This window comes from Pleurodeles waltl, chromosome 2_1, assembly GCF_031143425.1.
Source record: "Pleurodeles waltl isolate 20211129_DDA chromosome 2_1, aPleWal1.hap1.20221129, whole genome shotgun sequence".
Lineage (NCBI taxonomy): Eukaryota > Metazoa > Chordata > Amphibia > Caudata > Salamandridae > Pleurodeles > Pleurodeles waltl.
Genome location: NC_090438.1, coordinates 539,151,410 through 539,177,163, shown reverse-complemented (window position 1 = coordinate 539,177,163; position 25,754 = coordinate 539,151,410). Strand labels below are relative to the sequence as shown.

The 25,754-nt window shown below is 41.9% G+C and overlaps 1 protein-coding gene across 1 annotated transcript in view; it reads right to left on the bottom strand.

Moving 5' to 3' along the window:
* SUSD5 (sushi domain containing 5) overlaps window positions 1–25,754 on the bottom strand; it is a 416,012-nt gene that overhangs the window by 238,521 nt on the left and 151,737 nt on the right. The window contains exon 3 of the mRNA XM_069214265.1: window positions 11,214–11,332. Within this exon, the coding sequence (XP_069070366.1) occupies window positions 11,214–11,332 (119 nt within the window). The remainder of the gene's footprint in view (window positions 1–11,213; window positions 11,333–25,754) is intronic.

The following is a 25,754-nucleotide window of genomic DNA, read 5'->3' as shown; positions in this document are numbered from 1 at the left end:
GGTCTGAGTTGCTCCTTGAGAGTTGGGACTACAATTCCCAGAATGCACCTGGTCAGAATCCTCAAATGGCCAGTGGACGCTGGTCAGCTGGGCTCTGCTTATAGGACTTGATGCAGGGGACGCTGGGTAGCTCCTTTGTATGTGTAGCAAACAGGGAGTCCCTTCTTGAAGCAGTAGAAGACAGGCAAAGTCCTTTTGTGGTGAAGCCCAAGTGTGCAGATGGTGCAGTCCTTCAGAGTGCAGTTTCCAGGTGCAGGTCAGTCCTTCTTCTTCCTTGTCCTGTTCCTTGTAGGGATCTGAGGTGTGGGTGCAGCTCTGCCATATTTATCCTTGCTCTTACAGTGGAAAGCGGGGGATGGAGGGGTGACTGTCCAATCACAGGCAGGCTGCTTCCCCCTGTGATGACTACTTCCTGGGAAGTGTGGCACAAATGAATTCCAGGGAGCAACATTCTTAAAAAATCCAACAATGGCTGAAAATGATTTTTGGAGGTTGAATCTGGCTGAGTCCACCCACTGGTGTGGCTCAAAATCCTAAACACACTTCTCTCCTGCCCTCTCCTAATCTAATCAAGAGGGCACCTAATTGTTTGGGGTTGCAGGAAATGGGGGAGGTCCTGGGCTGCTCCCAATGTCCTTCCCTGCCTTTGAAGACCAGTTTGGCTGCTCTCCTCCCATCCTGTTTCACCATCTGCTGAGGAAAATCTCCTTCCCCAGGGAAATCCTTTGTGTTCAGCCCAGGTCACTTCACACCTCTACAAGGCAGCGTCCCCAGGCTGCCAGAGGCTGGCCAATCAGAGAAGAACACTATAGAGCTGAAGTTGGCAACTTTCAGGTAGAGTTTTAAAACTCTTTACCTGAACTAGTTATATTATAACAATTACTTTGATACCAAACTCAAGGTGTCTGTCTCTTATGGGGACATTGTTAATTAAAATAAACTCTCCCCATTATAGCCCATGGAGGCCATTCACTACAGTGAGAGAAAAACAAATTTGGCAATTTTACCTCACCAGGGCTTATAAAAATGTTTTATAAGGTCCCTGCTGATAGGTTCATGGCACCCAACGCTCGGGGGCACATAGGGCACACCTTAGGGGTGACTTATATGTACAAAATAAGGTAATTCAAGACTTTGGAAGTACTTTTAGTTCCAAAGTCAAATTTTCATATAACTTTAGTTTTAAAGCAGCCAGTAAGGCAGGCCAGCCTTTAAAATGAGACTGGGCACCTCAGAAGTGCACCTATGGGGGCACTACCTATGCAGGGTCCCTAAACCTGCATGTCCTATCATATACTAGGGACTCATAGGTAGGTTGACATAGCTAATTATAATCATCCTAATTTGCATACTGATTTTACACAGAGCACAGGCCCAGGACTGTTTAGCAGTACCCAAGGCACCGTCAGAGTCAGGAAAACACCAGCAAAAAGTGAAAAATGGGGGCAAAAATGTTAGGGGGCCTCTGCAATCAACCCTGTTTTCTCACACATATGTTTTCAGAATAAGAATTGGGTTGCTTGAAGGGGTATAAATGCAACATAAGACTGTGTAGAAAAGTGCAACATGTAACTGTTAAGCTGAGACGTACTGCTGAATGTACAGAAGAGTGTGAATAGTAAGTTGAAGCAATTGCAGGACATTGGTGTGATGGAACACGTTGAAGTCACAGAGTGACTTACTCCAGTTGTTGTGGTGATGAAAGCTTCTGGGGATATATGTTTGTGTGTTGATTTAAGAACTATAAATCGTGAAGTGATTGTTAATAAATACTCCATGAGTAACACTGATGGAATGCTTACAACGCTTGTTGGAGTAAAATATTTTAGAACATTGAATTTCACGTTGGCGTATCGCCAAACTGAATTGGAGAAGAGTATCCAAAATCTGACAGCATTCATAAGAACCATGAGCATGTTCAAATTTAAGAGGATGCGTTTTGGTCTAATATCAGCTTCTTCGGTAATTCAGAGAGTGATGACAAAATTGTTGGGTGACATCTATGGGGTGAGGTGTTATCATGATGGCATGTTGATTTATAGTGAGAATGTGTTAGAACATGATATGAGAGTGAGGTGTGTTCTGGAGAGGTTGTTGAATGTGATCTTGACTTTGAAAACAGAACATTTTATCTTTGGGGTGGAGGAAATGAACTACATAGGTCATTTGGTTTTAGGGGCTGGCCTCTCACCATATAAAGGGAATTGGTGAACAGGATTTTGAGGATGAGGGAACCTGGAAAGATAGAAGAATTAATGACACTCCTCAGCATGGTGGAATATTATGAAAAGTTTATTAGAAATTATGCTGATAAGTTGAGTAGTTTAAGAATATTATGAGAAAAAAATAAGCAAATCAAATAGGCCGAGGCATGTCCAAGTGAGTTCGTAAAGTTAAAAGAAGATTTGGAAGTTGGACCGTCTTTATAAGCATTTGGGCCTAGAGAGGGCACCTTAGTTGTGACATATGGTAGAGAAAAGGGTTAGGTGTGGTGCTGTTGCAGAAAGAATTAAAACGGGACAGAAAGTCCCGTCTCATGGCTTGTGCATCAAGATGTTTGAGAGATTCAGAGATAAATTACACTATTATAGAAGAAGAAGCTTTGGCCATTTATTGGGCAGTGAATAAGTTCAGGAATTTGATTTGGGAAAAACTTTATAAACATTTAAAGAAATGTTTATTAGAAACGGTTTGGACACTATCTATGCAAGAATAAGGAGGTTGATGATTTCATTACTAGATTTCTGTTTGTTAACTATGGAATATAATCCAGGTATCAAGGATACCTCAGCAGATTGTTTGTCAAGGTTGATGAGCATGGGTAACAATGTTGAAGATTATGAGAAGTTTGAAGAGAAGTGTGTAAATGCATGTGAGGTTATATTTGGTGCCATTAGTTAAGAGGATTGGAGAATGGAGCTTGACAATAATGAGATGTTGTGTCAGGTGATGGGATTGGTAAAAACTGGGAAAGTAGCAATGATGGCTAAACATGGAGCATGGCAAAGAATGAACTGGCTGTTGATAATGGTCTTATATTGAGAGGTAAGAAGTTGGTTTCACATTTGGGTTTGAGTTGGAGGTTGTTAGCTTTGGCGCCCGAAGAGGATAAGGATATTGTTAAAATAAAGAGAGTATTTAGGAGGATTGTTTGTGGCCTGATATTGAGTTAGAAATTGGTCAGTAATAGATATTGTGTAAATTGCAATAACTGTGCAGAAGTTTGAAAACCAGAAATATGCCAATGGTGTGCTGTGCTTTACCAACCTATTCATGGCAAGAATTGGAAATTGATCTGGTAGGACCAATGTGAGTGGAGCATTCCACATTGAATTTAGGTGTGTTGGTTGCCTTGTTTTTTTGGTAAATTGTGGTTGCAAGTGTAAGGGTGGCAAGTCTAGAACATTTTTGGATGAGATATATAAAAGGAAGAGTTACAAAGAGAGTCCTGTGTCAGACAGTGGTGCACAGTTTTGCTCGAGCATGACGGAGCAGTACTTCAAAGAGTGTGTTGGACTTGGCCCTTTGTGCAGGGTCCTCCTCAAACTTTTTGCCTTCACCCTCCTGTTTTCTGAACCCGTTTATGTTGGCTTACAGGACTCTGTGCACATTATTCTGAGAATAGATACAAAGACATTGTTGGACTTGCCCCTTTCTGCAGGTTCATCCCCAGATTTTTGGCGTTCTACTATTGTTGATTAATTTATTTTTAGTTTGAGCGTGCAAGCGCTTTTCAAACTGTTGTAAGTATTCTGTGGACTTTTAACCACGCCCATTTCACGCCCTGTCACCTTCACTTGTTTGTGGGCTTGCCTTTCAAAAATCCCTTGAAGTCATTGGTAAATGCTTTATATTTGTCCCACATTGGGATGGTTTTGTTACCACCTTGCAGACTAGCCCTCTTACATGGATTATTGCACAAATGCTGATGTGCTTCAGCATGGGCAAACTATTTTTTTCTTTTGTCTCCCCCCCTTCATGCTCCGTGGCGGCCATGGCGCACACAGCATGAACAGCAAAGAAGAGTGCAAACTCCATCGGCGGTATTGATTAGTTGGTCACATTGTTCACATTGTTACCTATTTAGACTCTTTTCTTTTGGCTTCCCCCTTCACGCTTCATAGCTTTTATAAAAACACTTGTAATTAATAAATGCTTTAAGTAAAAAAACACAGAAATCCTCAAACGGGCTCACTGATAGAGTGGGAGAGACAATACTACAATATTCACTGCACACAGGAAACTTGCCCCATAATACTTTGAAGGCCAATATTTCTATAAAACATTTTTGCCCATAACTCAGCCTGTGGTGGTCCTAGGACAATGGGACCACCACCAAAACGTTCATGACAATGTGCTATTTCTGTCTACATAATCTCTGGGTCCCCACACTAGGTTAGTGGGGACCCCAAAATAATAACCCCTCCCACCATTCAGTGTCTTTTTAAGCGCTCTCATGGTTTTAACTTCTATTCTACAGCTGGGAGTAGTTTGTGTTTTAAAGGTCTTGTTTATAATTTCATTGCAGTAGGTCTGCTAGTCCTTAAATGTGTAATGTGCTATGCCCGCTAAGGGCTAAGTATATGGTTACAGTGCATTACTTTCTGACATTTTCTTTTCATGTTGTTATGCTCTTTAGGGGCTCACTATATGGTTACATGACCATGTTTCTTACAAATGCTATTTTCAATGTGGTGTTCTCTATGGGCGGGTCTGAGCATTGCAGTCTAAAGGCAAAATTTAATTTCTGGTAAGTCTGTTGAGTTTACATTTGAATTGTATATTTTTTATTAATCTCCCCTTATTGCAATTATGATCATGATTCAGGCCAACTTAACATCCTTATCACACTATCACTGAACACTCTTGATTTGTCTGGGTTACCCTTCTAGTTTATTTCTCTCATTGCTCCTTCGTGGCTGTCTTGTGTCTTTTTTTTTATTGTGTTAGCCAGCCAGCAACTCTGATGGTGGGGTGGTGAAAGTAGTATTCTATTGGAATTAGCATGGCAGATTTAAATTAGGATGCTAAATGGCAAAATTTTTATTTTTGGCTGCAGATAGAGGAAGGTAAATGGAAGTGCTTTAGTTATATGCAGGGCCACTGGAATTATGTTGCAGAAAAAGACTAAATGATGAGGTAGGGTTGAACAATTTATTTGGCAAGAAAAGTCCAGCTATGAATTTACAACACCAATAGCTCTAACTCCAGCAAAAGCGACACCTATTGCATTGCAAATGCTTGGTGTTTTCATTGGTACTCGCTTCTAACCAGTGCTAAAGTGCTTGTGCTGTCTACAAAATTGGCATATTTAATTTACTTGTAAATCCCTAGTGAAGTGAAACTACATGTGCTCAGGACCTGTAAATTAATTGCTACTAGTGGGCCTGCAGCACCGACTGTGCTCCCACTTAAGTAGACCTTTTAACATGTCTCAGGTCTGCCAATACAACCTGTGGGTAGTTTTAAAACTGCCATTTTGACCTAGCAAAATAAACATTTTGCCAGGCCCAAACCTTACCTTTTATTACACCTAAGTCACCTCTAACGTAGGATCAGGACAGTGCAGAGGACAGGATGCAGTGTTTTTAAAAGGTTGGACATGTACTTTTAAGTTTACATGTACTCGTAGTGAAAACACATTTGATGTCATTTTTCATTACCTACCTCTCCCCTAGGATAATATTGGATTTGCCTTATTACATTTCATAAACTGTCATTTCCAAATAGGAACAGATAACCAGTTCATGATTGGTGTATTTGGAATTGTAATGAAAAATACTCTTTCTTGGGGAAGTTGGATTTTAAATTACAATTTTGAAAAGGTCACTTTTATAAAGTTAGCATTTTGCTGCCTTAGACATTTAGGCCCATATTTATACTTTTTGACGCATAACTGCGCCAACGCAGTTGTGCGCCAAACATTTTACCGCCAATCCAACGAGCCATGCGGGTGCCTTATTTATGGAATGACGTTAGCCGGCGCTGCGGACTGGTGTGCGTCAAAATAAATGACTCACACCAGGCAGCGCCGGCGTATGGGAAAATGGGGGTTGTGCGTCAAAAAATGGGGCAAGTCAGGTCTGAGGCAAAATTCAGGCCTCAAACCGGATTTGCGCCATTTTTTTTTACGCCCAACCTCCATTGACATGACTCCTGTCTTAGCAAAGACAGGACTCATGCCCCCTTGCCCAATGGCCATGCCCAGGGGACTTATGTCCCCTGGGCATGGTCATTGGGCATAGTGGCATGTAGGGTGGCCCAAATCTGGCCCCCTATGACACTTAAAAAAAACGACAAAAAATACTTACCCCAACTTACCTCAACTTCCCTGGGATGGGTCCCTCCATCCTTGGGTGTCCTCCTGGGGTGGGCAAGGGTGGCACGGGGTGTCCCTGGGGGCAGGGGAGGGCACCTCTGGGCTCCTTCCGACCCCACAGGTCCCTTAACGCCTGCCCTGACCCAGGCGTTAAAAAACGGCGCCCATCCGGCTGTGCGCCGTTTTTTAAGGCCCACCCCCTCCTGTGCGTCAAAATGACGTCAGAGTATAAATATGGGGCACAGGCCTTAAAGTCATTTTTTGGAAGGGAACGCCTATCTTGCATATAATTAACGCAAGGCTGGTTCCCCCTTCCAAAAAATTACGCACATGGTGGAATTTTGACGCCCGCGGGGTCGGACGTCAAAGTATAAATATGGGGCAGGGTTTGCGCCGATTGTGCGTCAAAATTTTTGGCACACATTCGGCGCAAACAGAGTATAAATATGCCCCCTAGTGCCTGTAGCCTGTCTGTGGGTCACATGACTGGGTGTAGAGGACAGTTGGCCAGGAAAGGGAAGGCAGCATGCCTCAGGACTTCAAAGGGAAACCTCTAAGAGCTTCTCCCACTTCAAAGGCTGAACTGGGTATAAATATTGGACCTTAGACACCAATTCTTCAGTACACTTCTGGACCTGTGAATACTTTGACAGGAAGAAGCACTGCTGCCCTCCTGAAAGGACTGCCACTTTGCTGGACAGCTGTACTGAAGGACTGCTGCCCTGCTGTGCTGACTTGCTGCCTGTTGCTCCCTTGCTTGTGGGAGACTGACTGAACCTACATCTGTTGAATACAGCACGCCAAAGTGACTCCAAGGACTAGTTGGTTGGATTCCTGACTAGAACCTGAGGGACAGAAGGCTCCAACAACCTCAAACCCATCACCTAGACTCTGCTATCTGTGATTCCTACCCTGCCAAGTAGTGCCACTTCAGTCCTGGAATTTAGGAAGCGGTCTTTCAGGTGCCCTGTCAGGCCATCTGTGGATCTAGCAGAAATGATGCATCCCTCTGCTGAGTGGCTCAGTTCCAAGTAGAAACGATGCATGGCCTCTGCTGCAAGGGTTCTTCAGATGCACAAGACTCTGCATTGACCTTGGAACCACCTGTGCAAAACGTTCCTTACGCAGGCCGTCACACGATGAGGTGCTCACATCACAGTGTCATAGTTCTTCAGAGCTAGCGCATCTCCTTGACTGCACAATACATCCTTGACACCGAACTTCGCATCGCAAGCCCTCATTGACAGGATCCTTGACGACGATGCAGCACCTTACATAGTAGCACACAGCATCTTGGAACCGATGCATCACTTTGGCTGCATGACACATCCTCGGCACAGGACCTCGCAATGCTCTGCAGCCAGGACTTAAGGTACTCTTGTTCAGTGAACCTAACTGGGTCCCCATAGCCGACCTGCACTCCAACATGGTCGGCCTACACTTGTGGCTTTGTCCCATCCAGCACAACCAGGTATCCACAGTTGGTATTTGTGCCTGATCGCCCTATTTTTACTGAAATCTTTAAAATTGCATATCTCCAGATATACTGATTGGATTTTTGTTGTTTTGGTCTTGTTATATTTATTATATTTTACACTGTTTTGCTAAACTGGTATGGGATCCTTTTGAGGTGTGTTTTCACTATGTTACTGTTTGATGTATTGCAAAAATACTTAACACATTCCCTCTGAGTTAAGCCTGACTCCTCTGTATCAAGCTACCAGAGGATTGAGCACAGGTTTATTTAGACTTTGCTTGTGACTTCACCTTGACAAGAACTGTGGTTCCTGCTTGGGTAGGTCCCCCTCCACCAATCAGTAACCCGTTTTTTTACAGTGTGGTATTATGCATAAGAAAAGCTCAATCTATCACCCAGAGACAAACAGGATGGTGGATTGAATGAATAAAACTTTGAAAGAGTGCATACAGTTGGCGAAGGCTGTAATCTAAGTTGGAGAGATATGTTGCAAGAGCGTATTACGGTGTATGTCATAACACCTCACTCGATGACAGGAAAATCTCCATTTGAGAAGTTTAAGGGGAGGTATCCCTGCACTAAAATGTGTTTAGTTGGATGACGTGGATTAAGGGGTTAAATGAAAGGGACTTAGAAGAATGAGCGAAGAATGTCAAAAAATGAATAGAAGGAAAAAAGAGACAAATGTGGAGATAGGTTTAGGTTACTGGGTTAAGGTGAAAGCTCCTGTGAGATGTCAAGAGTGGTCAAAATTCACAAAGGCTATGAAGGTGATAAAAGCCTTTAAATGTGCCATGAAGATGAGTGATGGTCGAATTTGGAATTAAAACTGGGTGGTAAAAGTAACCTCCCTCCGGAAAAGAGGGTGCAAATAAATAGGCAAAGAATGAAATCAGAACAAAAGAGAGGGAACTTGTTGGTTCTGATGAAAAGATGGTTGTGGCTACAGGTAGAAAAATGAGTGGAATAGAAAGATTATGAATATCTCCTTGTTATTTGAAGGATTTTGTTAACCATCAATGTCTTTATAAGAAAACAATTTTACTGTCATTATGGTTTCATCCTTTTTCCTAAACACTAATGTATTTATAAGAAGACAACTGTAGTGTCTTTATTATTTCATCTTTTTTCCTTTTCCTGATTGTTGTGTTTTGTAATCAGACTTTGGTTTTGTACGTTTATGTTTTACTAGGATCTGCCTTTTGGTTTTGTTATAATGATGGAGAAGTGTGAGGTTCTGCTTTTTATGTTCAGCCACGCCTGGAATGTTGGCAATAGAAGGGAGTGATGAGATTAGATTGCCAGTGGCAGCTGATGCTGAAGGCATTCTGTATGAGGTACCTTAAAAAATTGTGCTGACAAACTTGCTTGTTTTTACTTTGTAATTAAGCCTTGACTTCACAGACACGGTCTATTGCTTCATTGTTTGTGGTTTCTATTTTAACAATTGAGATTTTTTGAGGAAGAGACTGGTTCTGCTTCCATGCCTTTTCCTAGTCTGATACAAAATGAAGTACACGTACTTGCTGAGGATCTCCTTCGACTTCAGATTGACCTCATTCTTCCTAAAGATCAGGAAATTAGGGACTTATTTATAAGCCCATAGTGCCACCGGAGCATCACTTTCAGCGACACTCCGGGAGTGCTGTGCCCTTTTCCACATTTGGCAGGCAGCGATAAGCTATTTTGCGTGGCTTAACGCCATCTTGTAAATATGGGCCCTCAATTCAGTTTTCTGCAGCAGAGGGGCATGCAATGGGTGTTGCTGTGGGCATTTCATTGCAACACCCATTGCTTTTGACACTGCCCCAGATTTACGAGAAATCATAAACCTAAGGCAGTGCCAACAACTAATGCCACTCCAGGGGTGGCGTTAGACAGGCTCAACAAGGAGAAATACTTTTTTTTCTCCTTGGTTTTGCTTTTTCTGTGTGTGTTTCATTAACCATGGACAAGGATTTGTAAATTAATACTGTTCATCCTCTATAGCATACGACAAACACATACACTACATCTTTCATTCTCATAATCATACGCATAGAGAGAGATATGCACACACATATACACAAACAAATACCCCATACCCAGAGATCCTTATACAATGACACAGCACACATACTTTGTGATATTGGGTGATCCTTGCTACGGTGATCCCATCCTAATTCTGCTATGTTTGTGTGATGAGTCAGGCTACAGAAGACCTCAACATCAATTCCTAAAAAAATACAATAATAATAATAAATACAGATAGACTCTGGTCTTTAGGCTAGCAACCTCACATTATGGTCACAGGCATGAAAATCTTCTGTTGGGCATCTCACTCTAAAAGTGTGAGGAAATCCCAGTGTAAAATGGAAAGCTCAGTTAAGGTTCCTGATGACGAAGAAGGCTGAGGCTCCATCAACAGAAACCCCGTGGTTTATCCATCATGAAACGGGGCAGAGGGACCACAAAGTTGGCTGATGAAGCATCTCCATTTTACAAGGCCCTAATTATTCATACTGCATGTCTGCCTTAATGGTGAATTACTTCTTTGAAATTAATTGCTTCTAGTGTTTATGGACAACTTTCAAACCATACCTGCCATTCATGATGTACGTGATCAGCACAATTTGTTATTGCATATATTCTGCCATTTCTATGCAAGGCAAGAGGCTAGGCATGATGTTTGCAAAAATTAACAACTCTTGCATTGCTCTTAAAGCCATTCTTTTGCCAATAATGAGCTCTGTAGGTCTATGATATGACATAGGTTATTGCATTATCAACCGCTATATGAAAAGTCCCCTGATAGTAAGAGCCTCTGCCTCTGCCCCTCATGCCCCCCTGTAGTCCCCTTCGGGTGTATTATATAGATTATTTTTTCTTACTATGGAAGGGTCCAGTATGAGACATTTCCTCTTTCTATACCTGGTTGAATACTAGGTCTCCAGACATTCAATTCGCCATGGCTCATAGTGTGGGTTAATGTGCAGTGTCCACTGTAGAATTCTAAGTATCATTCCCCCTTCAGGACCAGTTGAGTTTTATATAGCATACACTGTAAATGAGGCAGACAAGACCTTAGCCACTTTTGCTTTGGTCAAACTCTAAATGATTTGTTGGAGATGAGTTCTATTCAGGTCCATACATTTATCTTTATATGGTATGGATCTGGCTTTACTGAATCCATATCAGAGCCTGCAACTTTAATCAATTCCATCTATAATTCTTTCCCTATAAATCAAGATTATTGCCATAACTCAAGACACCCCAGAGAAACCCCCCTAGCCTGTGATGAAATTCCTAGACACCATTACTGGTAGCCAGTAGTGTTATCATTGCAACAAATATTGTCAAGCTGTTTATCACCACAGGTATAGACACACATTAAGAAATACATAAAAAGTAGTTATGGTCATAATGTACAATGCTTACCTTCATCCTTTATACAAAAGGCATCAAAACGGTCACTTGGTGAGGATGCGCTTTCAATGTTGACATCAATGGCTTTCAAAACATGTTGGCCGCTTCCCATCTTGGTGCAAATCGTTGTCCTGAAAAACATGCAATACAAAAAAGCCCAATAAGAACATCTTGTATAATTACACAAGAATCGTGAATCTGGTAATTTAGCAAATATACTGGTTGCACAAAATGCATAGACTAGCCTTGCACCCAAATTCAAAGTATATTTAGAAAACACTTCTGCAAGGATTTGTTTCAAATTATGTCAAGGATTAATATTTTATTTCACAACTTAAAGGCTCAGGAAGTAAGGAATGCAGAGATAATGGAGCAGAACCGGTAAAAGCAAAGGAGGTGATGAAGAAGAGGTCAAAGATAGTTATGAATGAGTTAGAGAAAACATTAAGGCCTCCATTCCAAATTCTGTAGTAGTTCTGCATCCGTAATTTTGCACCCAAAATTACAAATTCCACAGGGATATGTAATTTCAGGATGTGAAATAATTAAAATGTAGGATACTGCAAAGGGCCTGTAAAAGCATTCTCTTATTACATGTGACTCGAGTATTTAGTGACCTGCAAGAAATGTTGAAGCTGCTCAACTATAATACGTTATTACAATTGACTTCTGACATCAAAATGAGTGCTGCCTGAGTGAAAGACACCAGGTGACTGTAGAGATTTTTATGACGTTATGTTTATTTTTCCGCTCTATAGGTAATTTTAGGAAAAATAGAATCTCTGTGTGCTTCCACTCATTCTGAGGTACAACATTTTTAATCTGATTTATTAAAGTGATTCTAGTATCGTTTTGCAAAAACTTACAAAATGCATTTTGGTGTGTTTACTTTTGCACTATAAGATTCTTCTTGTCTGCAATGAACATGAAATAGCAAGGATTTAGGAGGTTTAAGGGAAGGCAATGCTGTGACCATTTAGTCTAAGGAATCAAATACCCTCTGGTATGTTAAAAGGATATTGCAAGTAACCTCAGAATTCCATGACCATATAACAGAAATCAGTCTCATGCCTCGTTTCTCTCCTTTGGCATTTGCAATATCCTTATAATGTAGGACAGGAGAGCACTTTATCCCATAGTATAAGGTATTCTCTGTGGAATGGAAAATTACTTGTGAATTCACTGTTATTAAAACACTATTCATATTACAGGGCAATATTCCGGGAATATTTTTCAGCAACTACTTGGCAAAAATATAGAGGGAAAACCCAGATTCTGCAGCAAATTCACAAGCGATATTTTCACACACCTCAAAATTCCTGATTCAGCTGGCAATTCCTATTATCAGCCGAACGGGGAAGTTCAAGGCACTCATCATGATGGTTCAAGAAGGAGAAAAAAGCTCAGTTAATGTTGTTACTGAAATGGGACTAGCAAAAACAGTACTACATGATGAGGGAAAATGAACAGAATATAGAGTTACAGAGCAACAAACAAATTGAAATGCATGGAATAAAATAAATAATATAGGAAATGAGACAGGATAGACATTGTGGGAGAGGACAGAAAAAACAAACAAAAAAGGGAATGAAAAGGGGTGTAGTGAAAGGGAACAAAGGGAGAAGAATAAGAGAATTAGGAATGATTTGTGGATACATTTTGGCACTCTTGCCAGACTCCTTAGATGTTCGCTAGAGACATCAATGGTCAGTTCAAATATAAGGAGATATAAGGGAAGTAACTATCAAGTGGTACACTTAACACCATAACTACCACCAACGAGAACAGCAACATTAATAATTTAAACAACAACAGCAATAACAATAATAATTATTATTATTTTCAATAATAAATTATTTCTCTATCACACCACAAAACAAATTGCTTCAATAACGGATGAAAGGTGTGACTGCTTTGCATAAGAATCTGTGTTAAATTTGTATGTGAAATAAATGATTGACTGGCGACAAAGCATATTTGTCTTGAGGTCATAATAAGAACAATATGGAAATGCATAGAATGCATCAAGCTTTATTCCTCGGTCTATTTTTTTAAACACTTTCATAGATGACGTTGCAGAGTTGCCTCGATGAAAGATATGTTGCTTTACAGAGAAGATCCTGATCTGCCATCAGATTGGTCGCTTTAATAGACTTGTGGTGCCACCTGGAGAAGTTCAGTAACAAAGAAAAGCAAGAAAGCATTAAAAGATTTGAATGAAAACCAGTAAGTGAGAGGTGTGCAGTAAGGATAAGAAGGGACTTAGGATAAGATGTGGTGGAATTGAGGCGAGGCAAAGCAATTCCAGGTGTGTGAATAGATGATGCAAGTAACCAAAAGGAAGTTGTGCTACAGCACTAATTGACGAGATCATTTTTAGAGTATGTTATTCACTTGAAGGCCACATCTCCGAGGGGTGTGCATTCATTACACTATCAGGGGGTGTCATTCTATGACACCTGAGTGTAAAGGCTTCTGATTAACATTGGGCTAGGTTTCCTAAAAGAAAGTGGAGTTATGTAACTTTCAGCCAGCAAATCAAGCAATCATTAAGGACTCTATCCATACCACTAGTCAGAGGGATGCCCTAGAAATCCTTCCCAAAACAGAAACAGGAGTGGTATTTATTTAGACACAGCCCGCCCCTCACCCCCACTGTTTTGAGAGGGAACTCTGTTACCCTTATTCTAGGCCAAACGAATCTGAAAGGCGTTACCGTATGCCCCAGCACTGAAGCTACCTGCATTTGCAAACACTGAATGTGTGCAAATTGACCTTCGATTGTTTTTACCTCCCTCTTCCCCAGTAGCATCCCTTCCATTGGTGAGATAGGCCCAGTGGGAGCTTATCTTTGAACCTCTTATTTGAAAACATTACACCCTTAACCCTTCTATCACCTAATGGACTCCAAACGTGTAGGGCTTTGTGCCTTGAAGCTGGATAAAGAACACAAACAGAAAGTAAACATGCGTTAACACCACACTTTATTGTTAAAAATACATCCAGCACATGTTGTTTATTCTCAAAATGCAGTTTAGAGATATTATACAATACTTTTTTTCCTTTCTGCCACTTCTCAATTACACGTTGATATGTGGAAACTCTACATGTGATTTATAAAAGAAAAGTAAAATCACTGCATGAGCTGTATATAAAGTCCTTCGCTGTACAATAATCAATTTCACTCATGTCCAAATGCTACTATTAATGTCAATGCCCGATTTGACTCTGGATTGTGAGGTACAAGTTGCACATCAGAACGTGGACTAGAGTAATATTTTTCCACAAGAATGTTGTAGCAAAGACCTTAACAAAACAAAATAGGTTATGTTTAAATATGATATAAATGTATAAAGCGTGTAGCTGCTGAAGCAAAGGAGCCTAACACGAGATTGTACTGCATCTGCTGGAAGCCAGAGAGGAACATACCATAGAAATGCTACAGTGAAAAAAGCCATGTCTTTAGAATTTTCCTGAACATAAGATGATTCTCAGTGTTCCTGATGGGGAGAGGTAATGAATTCCAAAGAGCAGGGACCTTAGCCCGGAAAGAGGGTGGCTTTCTGCTCTTGCTCTCCTAACTCGAGGGACTAGGACCAGATTAAGCTCCGCTGAATGTAGGGATCGGTAGGGTCGATAAGGAAGAGCAAGATTAGACAAGATAGGGGCCCCCTAGAGATGGAGAATTTTATGAACCACGCACAAGGTTCTGAAGTAGATAGGCTTCTCCACTTATTGTGAAGTTAAGTATATCTTGGACTGTAAAGATTTACTATCGCTCCCTCCACATCTATGTAATTTGAAGATCTATATTGTCCAAATGATTATAAGTAGAATTTAACTGCCAAAGTTTGCTACAGAGACTTGTCTGATAATCAGAACTTGTAAAATATGGCATCTTTGTTAAGTATTGGGAGTGGTCAGGGCCAATAAGTCTGGTATAAGCATTCTGCTCTAACATTCCAATGCTGGTCTTTCTGTTTCTCCCTTTCTTAGTTTAGAACATTGTACCCTATGTGGGTGGAATATTCTTATATCTTCAGATTCAGGGCCTTTAACAACTGGTATAGTCCTTGGCAGTGGGCTACAAGACTATATAATCAGGTGGAAGTTGGAAAGTTCTTGTTTGGGGTTCTAGATGTCTGGAGGGAGGAAGAGCAGTTCCATGCAGTTTTTCCCAGGCACGCTCATTAACTCCTCATCTATGCAGCATATTAACTAAATGTCAACGAGCGTTAGCCAAGCCAATATGTCTGAGTTTAATGCAACAAAACATTCAAATATAGGCATGAAATAGTGATACCATGCAGTATCAGTGCTGTAGTGTTGTGAAGTGGTGTAGTAGTTTAGTCCAGATCTGTGCAACACTGTTGTGCTGTATTGATGGTACAGTGCTGTGGATGCATTTTCATTAACTAGATTTTTATATAATTAACCTGTATGCTATATCATGCAGGCATCACCTACGTGCTGCATTTAAACGTGGCTTTGCACTTGAAGCTTTCACAGAGATGTGTATTTAGTTTAAACCACTGACAACAACATTCTTTTCTTTTTTCTTAATCTCATTTGTCTTGACCTGTGTCTTGGTCATGATTACATATATTTTTATGACGTGAATGCTTTCCTGAAACAGTTTAATGAGTAGAGTATGTGCTAGTTCAGCCATGTAACCTACGTAAAATACAATAAAGTATTGAAATGTTAGCTTCATCTTCAAAAGTTGTTTTTTTATGAATAGGTTTTGTCAATAGAAGAGTATGAGAAAGGGAGTGATCTCATGAAGTTATGTGCTGTACTTACCTTGACTTGTTTTGTGTTATATAGAAGAATCACTGGGAGAAAATACTTGATTGTTAGTTATTTTGCAAGTTATAGTATATTGTATCCCATGTTTAAAACGGTCTTTGTTAAAGATCACTAAAACGACAGAAGCTGCCCTGCTCCCTTGAAGACATCACTTGCTATTTGTCCATGAAAAAAGATATCACCACAAGACTTGCAGGGTGTTACAAATTATTGTTACTTTTTGTTACATTTGCATAAGGAAAATGTTACTTACCCAGTAGACATCTGTTCATGGCATGTAGTCCTGTAAATTCACAAGCTTTGCATAAGTCCGCCATCTAGTGTTGGGTCCGGAATGTAACAAGTTGTTTTTATTCAAAGAATCTTTTTCAGTCACAAGCTAGAGTGACTCGTCCTCTCGGTAATACTGCACATGGGCATCAAGTCCTTTGTTAGGTTGTTTTCCCGCAGGCAGGTGATGTAAGGAGTGTATAGAGAGTAAAGAAAAAGAGATGTCTATACAATGTATTTATCGAGAACTCGATAAAGACCGTGTAGGTCGAAACGCGTTGTTCGTTTGCTCACAGTCATATAATAAATAATTGATACTAAGTCCTTGTTGGAGTGCCCTGCCATATGTCTTTCTTCTTTCAAATATCTACTTGAGCGTATGGCTTGCCCTCGGCACGAGCACCGGTAATTGGAGCGCGGCGCCAAGCAAATGAGCCGCTTTGTTGTTAATGTATTTACATATATACAATATTTATATAAGAATGCAACTACAACGGCCAAAGGCGTCCGGAGAGGAGGGAGGGCGCATGTGAATCTACAGCACTACATGCCACAAACAGATGTGTACTGGGTAAATAACATTTTCTGTTTGATGGTATGTGCGGCTGTAGATACAAATACTTTGCATAGACTGTAAAAAGCAGTCCCTCCAATTAAGCGGTGGCTAGTCTGTAGGAGTTGGAATTGCTTGAAAAAGTGTTCTGAGCACTGCTTGGCCAACATTGGCTTGTTGACGTGCTAAAACATCTACACAATAGTGTTTAGTAAATATATGTGTTGTAGACCAAGAAGCAGCTTTACATATATCTGCTATCAGGATGTTACCTAAAAAGGACATAGAAGAACCCTTCCTTCTGGTGAATGTGCTTTGGGGGTAATAGGTAACTAACTTTTGCCTTTGGCATAACATCTGGCTATACCACGTTTTGATATTGGGTTACCTTTCTGAGGCGTTGAAAATGCTACAAAAAGTTGTTTCGATTTTCTAAAGTGTATGATCCTGTCAATATAATACATAAGAGCCCTTTTAACATCCAGTGTGTGAAGAGCTCTCTCTGCAACTGAGTCTGGTTGTGGGACAAAGACTGGTAACTCAATTGACTGGTTAATGTGGAACTGTGAAAACTACTTTTGGAAAGAATTTAGGGTTTGTTCGATGAACTACTCTGTCTCTGTGTAAATAGAAGAATGGTTCTTCTAAAGTTAGAGCCTGGAGTTCAAGTCTTAGCGAAGTGATAACTAATAAAAAGGCTACCTTCACTGCAAGGAATTGTAAAGGGCCTTCATGTATAGGCTCAAAAGGGGGACCCATGAGCCTAGTAAGTATAACATTAAGGATCCAGGATGGTGTTGGGGAACTGTGGGTGGAATGACTCTTTTGAGACCTTCCACGAAGGCTTTGATAACCGGGATATTAAATAAAGAGACCTGTTGTCTGTTTTGGAAGTAAGCAGCTATAGCTGCTAAATGAAGACGAATAGATGAGTATGCTAAGTTTGCATTTTGCAAATGCTGCAGATAGCCGACCGAGGCTTTGAGTAGGTCAATGTGTTTAGGTCGACAGAAGCATACAAAACGTTTCCATTTTGCAGCATAACAGTGTCTAGTTGTAGGTTTACGTGGCTCTTTAAGAATTTCAATGCATTTTGGTGTAAGATTTAAATAACCAAACTCTATGACTTCAGGTGCCATATCACAAGGTTGAGCATTTTGGGATGTAGATGTCTGATCTGACCTTGACTTTGAGTGTGAAGGTCCGTCCTGTTGGGGAGTTTCTCGTGAGGAACTACGGACAGATCCAGCAGTGTTGTGAACCAAGGTTGATGTGCCCATGTGGGAGCTTCAAGGATCACTGCAAGTGAGGTTGTTTCAGTTTGTGAACCAGAGATGGAATGAGTGGATGAGGCAGAAAAGCATAAGCATATATCGCAGACTTAGGGGGTCATTCTGACCCTGGCGGTCTTGGACCACCAGGGCCAACGACCGCGGAAGCACCGTCAACAGGCTGGCGGTGCTTCCTGGGCCATTTTGACCGCGGCGGTAAAGCCGCGGTCAGAAAAGGGGAACCGGCGGTTTCCCGCCGGTTTACCCCTGGCCCAGGGAATCCTCCATGGCGGCGCTGCAAGGATTCCGACCCCCTTCCCGCCATCCCGTTCCTGGCGGTTTTTACTGCCAGGTACAGGATGGCGGGAATGGGTGTCGTGGGGCCCCTGGGGGCCCCTGCACTGCCCATGCCACTGGCCACTGCACCCGTCGCACCCCAGCAACTCCGCCGGCTCCATTCGGAGCCGGCTTCATCGTTGCTGGGTCTTTCCCGCTGGGCGGGTGGGCGGCCTTTTGTCGGTCGCCCGCCCGCCCAGCGGGAAAGTCAGAATGACCGCCGCGGTCATTTGACCGCGGTGCAGTCTTTTGGCGGTCTCCGCCCGGCGGGCAGCACCTGCCGCCCGCCGGGGTCAGAATGACCCCCTTAGTCATCCATAGAGAATTGCCCTTGAACTGAGGGTGTGGGTATTTGGATGCAAAGTTTTGGCATTTTGAATTTTCTGCGGTGGTAAAGAGATCTATTTGTGGTGTTCCCAACCTTTGAAAGTGCTGGTGAAGGACTTGTAGGCGGAGTTCCCATTTGGGGATATGTTGATGCATCCTGACGAGGAGGTCTGCAAACTGGTTGTCAATTCCTGGGAGATATTCTGCCACTAGGTGAATGCGGCGGTGAAATGTCCATTTCCATATTGTCTGAGCGTATTGTGAAGTTGTTGAGGTGAGCTCCCCAACCTGTCTGTGATGCACCTGTACTGAGAATATTATGAGGCACTGGGTCCTGAAAGGGCCGCCCTTTGGAAAGGTTGGTAGAATTCTACCATTGCAGAGAGCAGTGAGTCTGGCGGTCAACAACACTAGATCTTGGAGATGACCCTGTGACCAGGACCACTGATGAGATAGACACTGCTGTAAGGGACACATGTGTAGCCTGGCATGGGGAACAATGGCAATGCAGGAGGCCATTATTCCTAGTAGTTGCATCACTGTTCTCACTGTTCAAGTGTGGTTTTCCTGAAGTTGGGAAATAAGAGTTTGAAAGTTTGGATTTGAGCTGGAGTTGGATGTGCTAGCCCTTACTGAGAATTTGAGAATTACCCCTAGGTAATGTTGTAACTGTAAAGGCTGGAGATCAGATTTGAGAAAGTTGATGGTGAATCCCAGAATATGAAGGAGGTGTATTGTTATTTGAGTGTGATGCTGACATTGTTGGTTTGTACTGGTGGAAGGTATGGATGTGTTGTCATCAGAGGTATGCTGCAACTACTGGTAGACATTTTGTGAAGACCCTGGGGTTGGATATTGTCCCAAATGGTAAAACCTTGAATTGATAGTGCTCCGCCTCAGTGACAAATCTGAGGTACTTTCAGTGTGCTGAATGAATGGGAATATGAAAGTATGCGTCCTTCAGATCAAAAGCAGTTTTGAAGTAACCTTATTGTAACAATGGAATGACATTTTGGAGAGTGATCACATGGAAATGCTCTGATAGAATATAGAAGTTGAGTGGTCTGATATCTAGAATGGCCCAACCTTCTTGGGTATTAGGGAGAATAGGGAGTATATTCCTAACCCTTGCTATGAGATGGGAACTGGTTCTATAGCCCATTTGAGAAGAAGGGATTGTACCTCTTCTTTCAGAAGAAAAAGATGGTCTTGTGAGAGTTTGTAAGTGCGTGAGCGAATGTTTGGTGGAGTAGAATGAGCTCCAGAAAGTAACCATGCTGGATAATTGAGGGAACCCTCTGATTTGTGGTGATATTGGACCATTGTGGGTAGAAATATTTTAGCCTTCCTTCTACTGGACAGGTGTGAGCCGGTGGAAGGTGTAGGTAGTCACTGGCATGCAGTGGATGCAGATCCTATAAAGGTGGATGCCTTTCCTCTGCCTTTGTTGTTTGCACCTCTGTATGAACCTCTGAAGGAACCTCTAGAAAAGAAATGGGTGCCTTGCTTGCATTGAGAGGTGGAAGGCTCAGTAGCAGATGGTTTGAAGTCTCCCTTCAATTGAGGGTGACGAAGATTATCCTGTTGCGGTAAAGTGAGTAATGCCCCCATAGCCTTTGCTGTGTCAGTCTTTTTTAAGCTTCTCTATGGTGTTGCCAACCTCTTGAGCAAACAAGTGTTCCCTGCCAAAGGGCATGTTGAGAACTGCCTGGTGAATTTCTGTCTTGAACTCTAAACATCTAAGCCAAGCATGTTTCCTGATGATAATGCTGGTATTAATACCATGTGCTGCGGTGTCTGCGGCATCAATTACATACCTGATGGAGTTTTTTGAGTTGGCCTGACCCTCAAAAACTATCTTCTGTGCCCTTTTTCTATGTTCCTCTGGAAGGTACTGGAGAAGATACTCCATTTCATCCCAGTGGGCCCTGTAGTACCGTGCTAAGAGTGCATGTGAGTTGGTGATATGCTTGTGATTGGTAGCTTGTGCAGCCACCCTCTACCCTGATGCATCTAGTGTTTTGCTCTCCTTATCAGAGGAGGCTTATCTCCTATTGATTGGCGGCTGTTAGCATATTTTCATACTGTGCTGACTACTATGGAGTCAGGAGGGATTTCTGAACGTATAAATATAGGGTCTGTAGGTGCCGCCTTATATTTTTTTATCTACCCTTGGTGTGATAACCCTAGATATTATAGGTTCTTTAAAATTATCAGCGGTATGTCTAAGCATGCAGGGTAGCATAGATAAAAACTGACTTTCTTTATGGGTGGTAGTCAGTGTATCAAGGAGGATATCCTCTTCAATAGGGTCACTGTGCATATGGACATTGTGGTATGCAGCTGCCCATGCTATGACCTGCTGAGATGATGTTGAGTCTTCAGGAGGTGATGGGCATGCTGGATATAGATGAGGGTCATTTGGTAAAATGGGATCGTATTAATCCCATGGGTCAATGTCCTGTGGCATGTCCCCTAAATCATCTCCATGAGGTTGTGGTGAACCTTGTGGAGAAAATTGTGGCTGAGTAATAGGTGTAGGTGATTGGGGAGGTGGTAAAGGGGTAGATGGAAGCACCGGAGAGTGTGGTGGAGAAGGTTGGGGTTGAAGCAGAGCCTTGTCTTTGGAGACCTTTATAGGTGGAGGAACAGTGTCCAAGGCCTCTTGAAAAGTAAGCTTCCTCTTGATTGGAACGGGGGAAGCAATTATTCTTCCTGTTCCTTTTTTAATATGGAACTGGCGCTGATTAGCATCTATTATCTCTAAGATGGGCTCCACTGATGAGGCTGCTTCCAAAGAGTGAGTGGAGTCTTTGGAAGATACAGTCTCAGGTTCCAAAGTTTTCGGTGTCAAAACCTTGTGTTAAGCCGAAGCTGTCAGGTCCGAAGCCGATGTGGTGGGCTTTTTGCTCGGTGCCAAAACGCTCGGATCGATGGGTCTGCTCAGTCCCTAGACTGTGTGGGATGTTCTGGAGCCAGAGGTCGATGCCAAAGATGTTTTGGTCTCGGCTATTTTTGGTGCAGATCCACAAGTTGGAGCATCCGAAGGTAACTTTTGGATCTGACCATGGCCCGAAGGCAGTGGCGGTCCGACGACCTGCTCTTGGGGCTTCTTCAAAGTCCTTGTATGAGGATTCGGGGCAGCTGTACTCACAAGTTGCAGTGAGGTAAGAGGCTGGCTTTCAATTTCGGATTGGACATCTGACTCCCAATCTTCTATGGAGATCTCCTCCTGTTCGAGGTCCTCCTACGCATGTTCCTCCCCGAAAATATCAGGAGTGTCGTCTGGTGTCTTCAAGACCATCTCCAAATGACATGCTTCTCATTCCCAGGGTGTCTTCTTGGATCAAAAGGATCAGCGTGCATTGCAACTTTCTTCTTTATCGTCCAGGGAGAGACACAAGTTACACACCAGGTCTTGATCGGTGTGTGGGAATTTCAAATGGCATTGAGGGCAAAACCGAGATGGTGTCTGTCCCATTACCCCTGCATATCCTGACAATGCATGGAGGAGTTGGCCCGAGATAGGCGTTGGCGCCCCAAAGGGGGATGAGCCAACTCCTGGAGCAGACTTGGGATCGACTATGTTAGGCAGATAAGACACGATCAAATCACAATACCGTCACTGAGGGAAAGACGGAAAAGAACAGTTAGGAATAGACCGAGCCGAAAAATACTGGAGCGAGAGGAACACATGTACGAACCCGACAGCGGAGAGAAAACAATCTAACAAAGGACTCAATGCCCATGCGCAGTATCACCTAGAGGTGAAGTCACTCGATCTTTTCACTCAAAAAGATTCTCAGAACAAAAACAACTTGTAACCTTCTGGACCCAACACTAGATGGTGGACTTATGCAAAGCATGTGTACCTACAGTCACACATGCCATTGCACATGTGTGTTCCCAAAATAGGGAGAAGGACTGAGGCTCAGACTCCTAGTAGGCTCTTTGAGGGTGCTTTTCCTTGATTGCTTGAGAGATCCTTTTGCAGACTATCTTAAGAGTACTTCGGCTCAGATACATTCTGACTCAGACACTTTGCTGATGCATCTCAGATTTATTATATTATTGCCTCTGAATTCATGCTGTTCTGAGACAACTGAGTTTTTTTAACCTCTCTTTATGCGAAGTTCTGTTATAGCTTTCATGCTTTCACCTCTCGAGATTAGAGCTCTTTATGAGTTCTGTTGATGCTTACTTACATTTTATTTAGCATAGAAGAGGGACAAACTTTATGGAATGCACTTCATGTTTTGTTCTGTAATTGTATTGAATTTCTAATGATCTGCTAATAAAGAATTATTACTAAAATATTTAAATTTCAGCTTAAAAATGAAATCTAACTGTCATTATTGACTTCTATGAATGCCATAATGTTTAAGATGATAACATGTTGACTGCAGTTCCTTGTTCGTACTTACCCCAAAGACCTTGCATCCTAGGCTCAGTGGAGTGCGGGGATTTCATACTTCTTACTGAATTCAATTAGAAACCTAATGATTGAGGTTCCCAATAATCTCTGGAGCTGGTAAGAAAGCCCACCCTCTCAAAAAGATGGTAGCAGAGACCAGTTTAATGTAAAAAAGGAACTGAGGAAATTAAAAAGTGCTTGAGATAGATAAATGCCCATGTACCAATACCCAAAGCCCAAACCTGAAGATTGGCGAAGTGAGCTTTTCTGAGGCGGTTGCAGATTCGGAGGTGTATCAATAGGGTTACGCATCGAAATTGACTGTTGGTTATTGATCATTATGGATCTGTTTAAAGAATCTGCTTTTTAAGGCATGTGTACACAATGTATTATTGAAGCCTATAAATTGTGTTTATGAGTAGCTGATGTTTATGCACTTTTTGTCAAGGAAGATGAGACTAAGAAGTAGTCTAAGCTCCCAGGATAGATAAATAGGAGTTGATTTATGGTATTCTTGTCTGCCAATGAATTGTGGTGCAGGTCGTGAGATGTTGTTGACTGCATGTTGAGATAGGGATGATAACAATTTGTTGTGATTGTACTAAAATTGATTTATTTAAGTGGAACCTGGTGCTCAAAGGTGACGCTGCATTGATCAGGTGATTTCACGCTGATCAAGACTTCATTGTTGTGTATCAAATCCCTTTTTGAATTGAAAATTCAGCAGATGTAGAAACCTAAAAATTCCATTTGTTGAAATTGTTCTTCGTTGTCTCTAGAACAGGCAGGCAAAGACTGTTATTATATATAGCTTAGGTATTAGAACTGATGCTTTGAGTGAACACAAAGAAATTTTTACATTACAAGAACACAATGGTGACATTTTAAGGTTCTCCATGTGTGGCGATTCCATGTTTTCTATGCACTTATGTGTGACATGATAAATCATTATATGTGAGAATCTGAGTGACACTTCATCAAAATAAGAACAAAGCATATATGTCCATTTAGATATATTTCTGAATTTACCCCATTTTGTGTAATGTAATACCCTTCAAATAGCCTCAACACAGCTGCAATGTTCATAAAATGGTTATGCAAGGCAGAAAGCAATCTATGTGCACTCAACAGCCTGTTGCCACCAAGTGTCTTTGAGGTGCCTTTGATCTTTGACTTTTTCACACCCTTGAGTTTTGTTAACCTCTTTATTATAGGCTTTATGTTAGCATTTCAAGAGCATGGGTATCCAGGATGTGTAGCAGCTTACACACTGTCCAAACGAGTGGAACCTGAAACATTAATTCCTGAAGAGGTGCAGCTTCTAAGGCCTAAATAGTTACACTTAAAATTGAGCTGTCCTGACATAAAATACCTCATTGAGCATGAACAGCCCCAAGAGACCTACAAAGAGCAAAAGAGCTGTCATCTTACTTCAGAGCAGACCTCATGGTGTATGAGAGATGCCACAGCAAAGCCCTAGTTTCGCTCACCAGTGCCAGGAAAAAAACACAAAAGAAATGTCTACCAGAAGAGGGAATCCCTCGGATCCAAGGAAAGTCACATTTAGGAAGCCCTAGCCAACCAAGGGCAGCTTAAGAAACCTCCCTTTTCATTAGAACAGTTTTGGCTACTGTGAACTAATTTAAGACATATATGCCAAGCCGACCAGCCTCTGCAGTCCTGCATGTTTTAGCCATTTACACTCTGCGACTTTTAAGCCCATTCTTCATCTTGCAGTGTGAAATGTACCATTACCTCCTTACTCCCACTTACTCTTACTTTACTCACCCCATTCCTTACTAAAATGACTACTGGATCAGCATTATTGCCACTTGTTTACCCATTCCAAAGCATTTTCCACTTTCCATAACGTCAAGGGAGTTACTCCCATAAACACTTCTGACATTATCTCACTTCTTGTTTCTTTTTGTGCCCTTCAAGGGCTTTTCAGAAAGGCTGCTAGGGCACTTTCTGCTCTATTAGGGGTGCGTATAAAGTATTGAAATGTTAGTTTCATCTTCAAAAGTTGTTTCATTATAAATAGGTTTTGCCAATAGAAGCGTATGACAATGGGAGGGATCTCATGAAGTTATGTGCTGTACTTACCTTGACTTGATGGTCTTACAGAGACATTTTTGTGCTGGCAGAGCAAGGGTAGACTTGCTTCTTAAGTTCCCTCTGACTTTAGATGATGACACAATTTCTCAACTCGAATCCTCTCACTCTCTAGATGTAGCAAGCCTGGTGACAATCTATATAAGGCGATCTTCTGACTGCAGAAAGCAAGATAGTATTGTTTTTTTTCTTTTGGCAACGGCGAAGGAGCGTTGCTCTCCCTGGCTAAGCCAAGTGATGAAAGATAAAACTATATTTAATTATCATTTTATCTTTTATCTACTGGCTCAGCCATCAGTGTGTTAAGGGTGGGGTGGGGCTGGGCTGTGGGAGGTGGGAGGGGTGAGGAGGGTAGAGTGCACTAAGTGCACATATGTGTTTGCCCGGCTGCCTCAGGCCAGTCAAACACACATGCCCACTTAGGTTTCTCCTGCCTGACTGTTATACAGCCAGGCTGG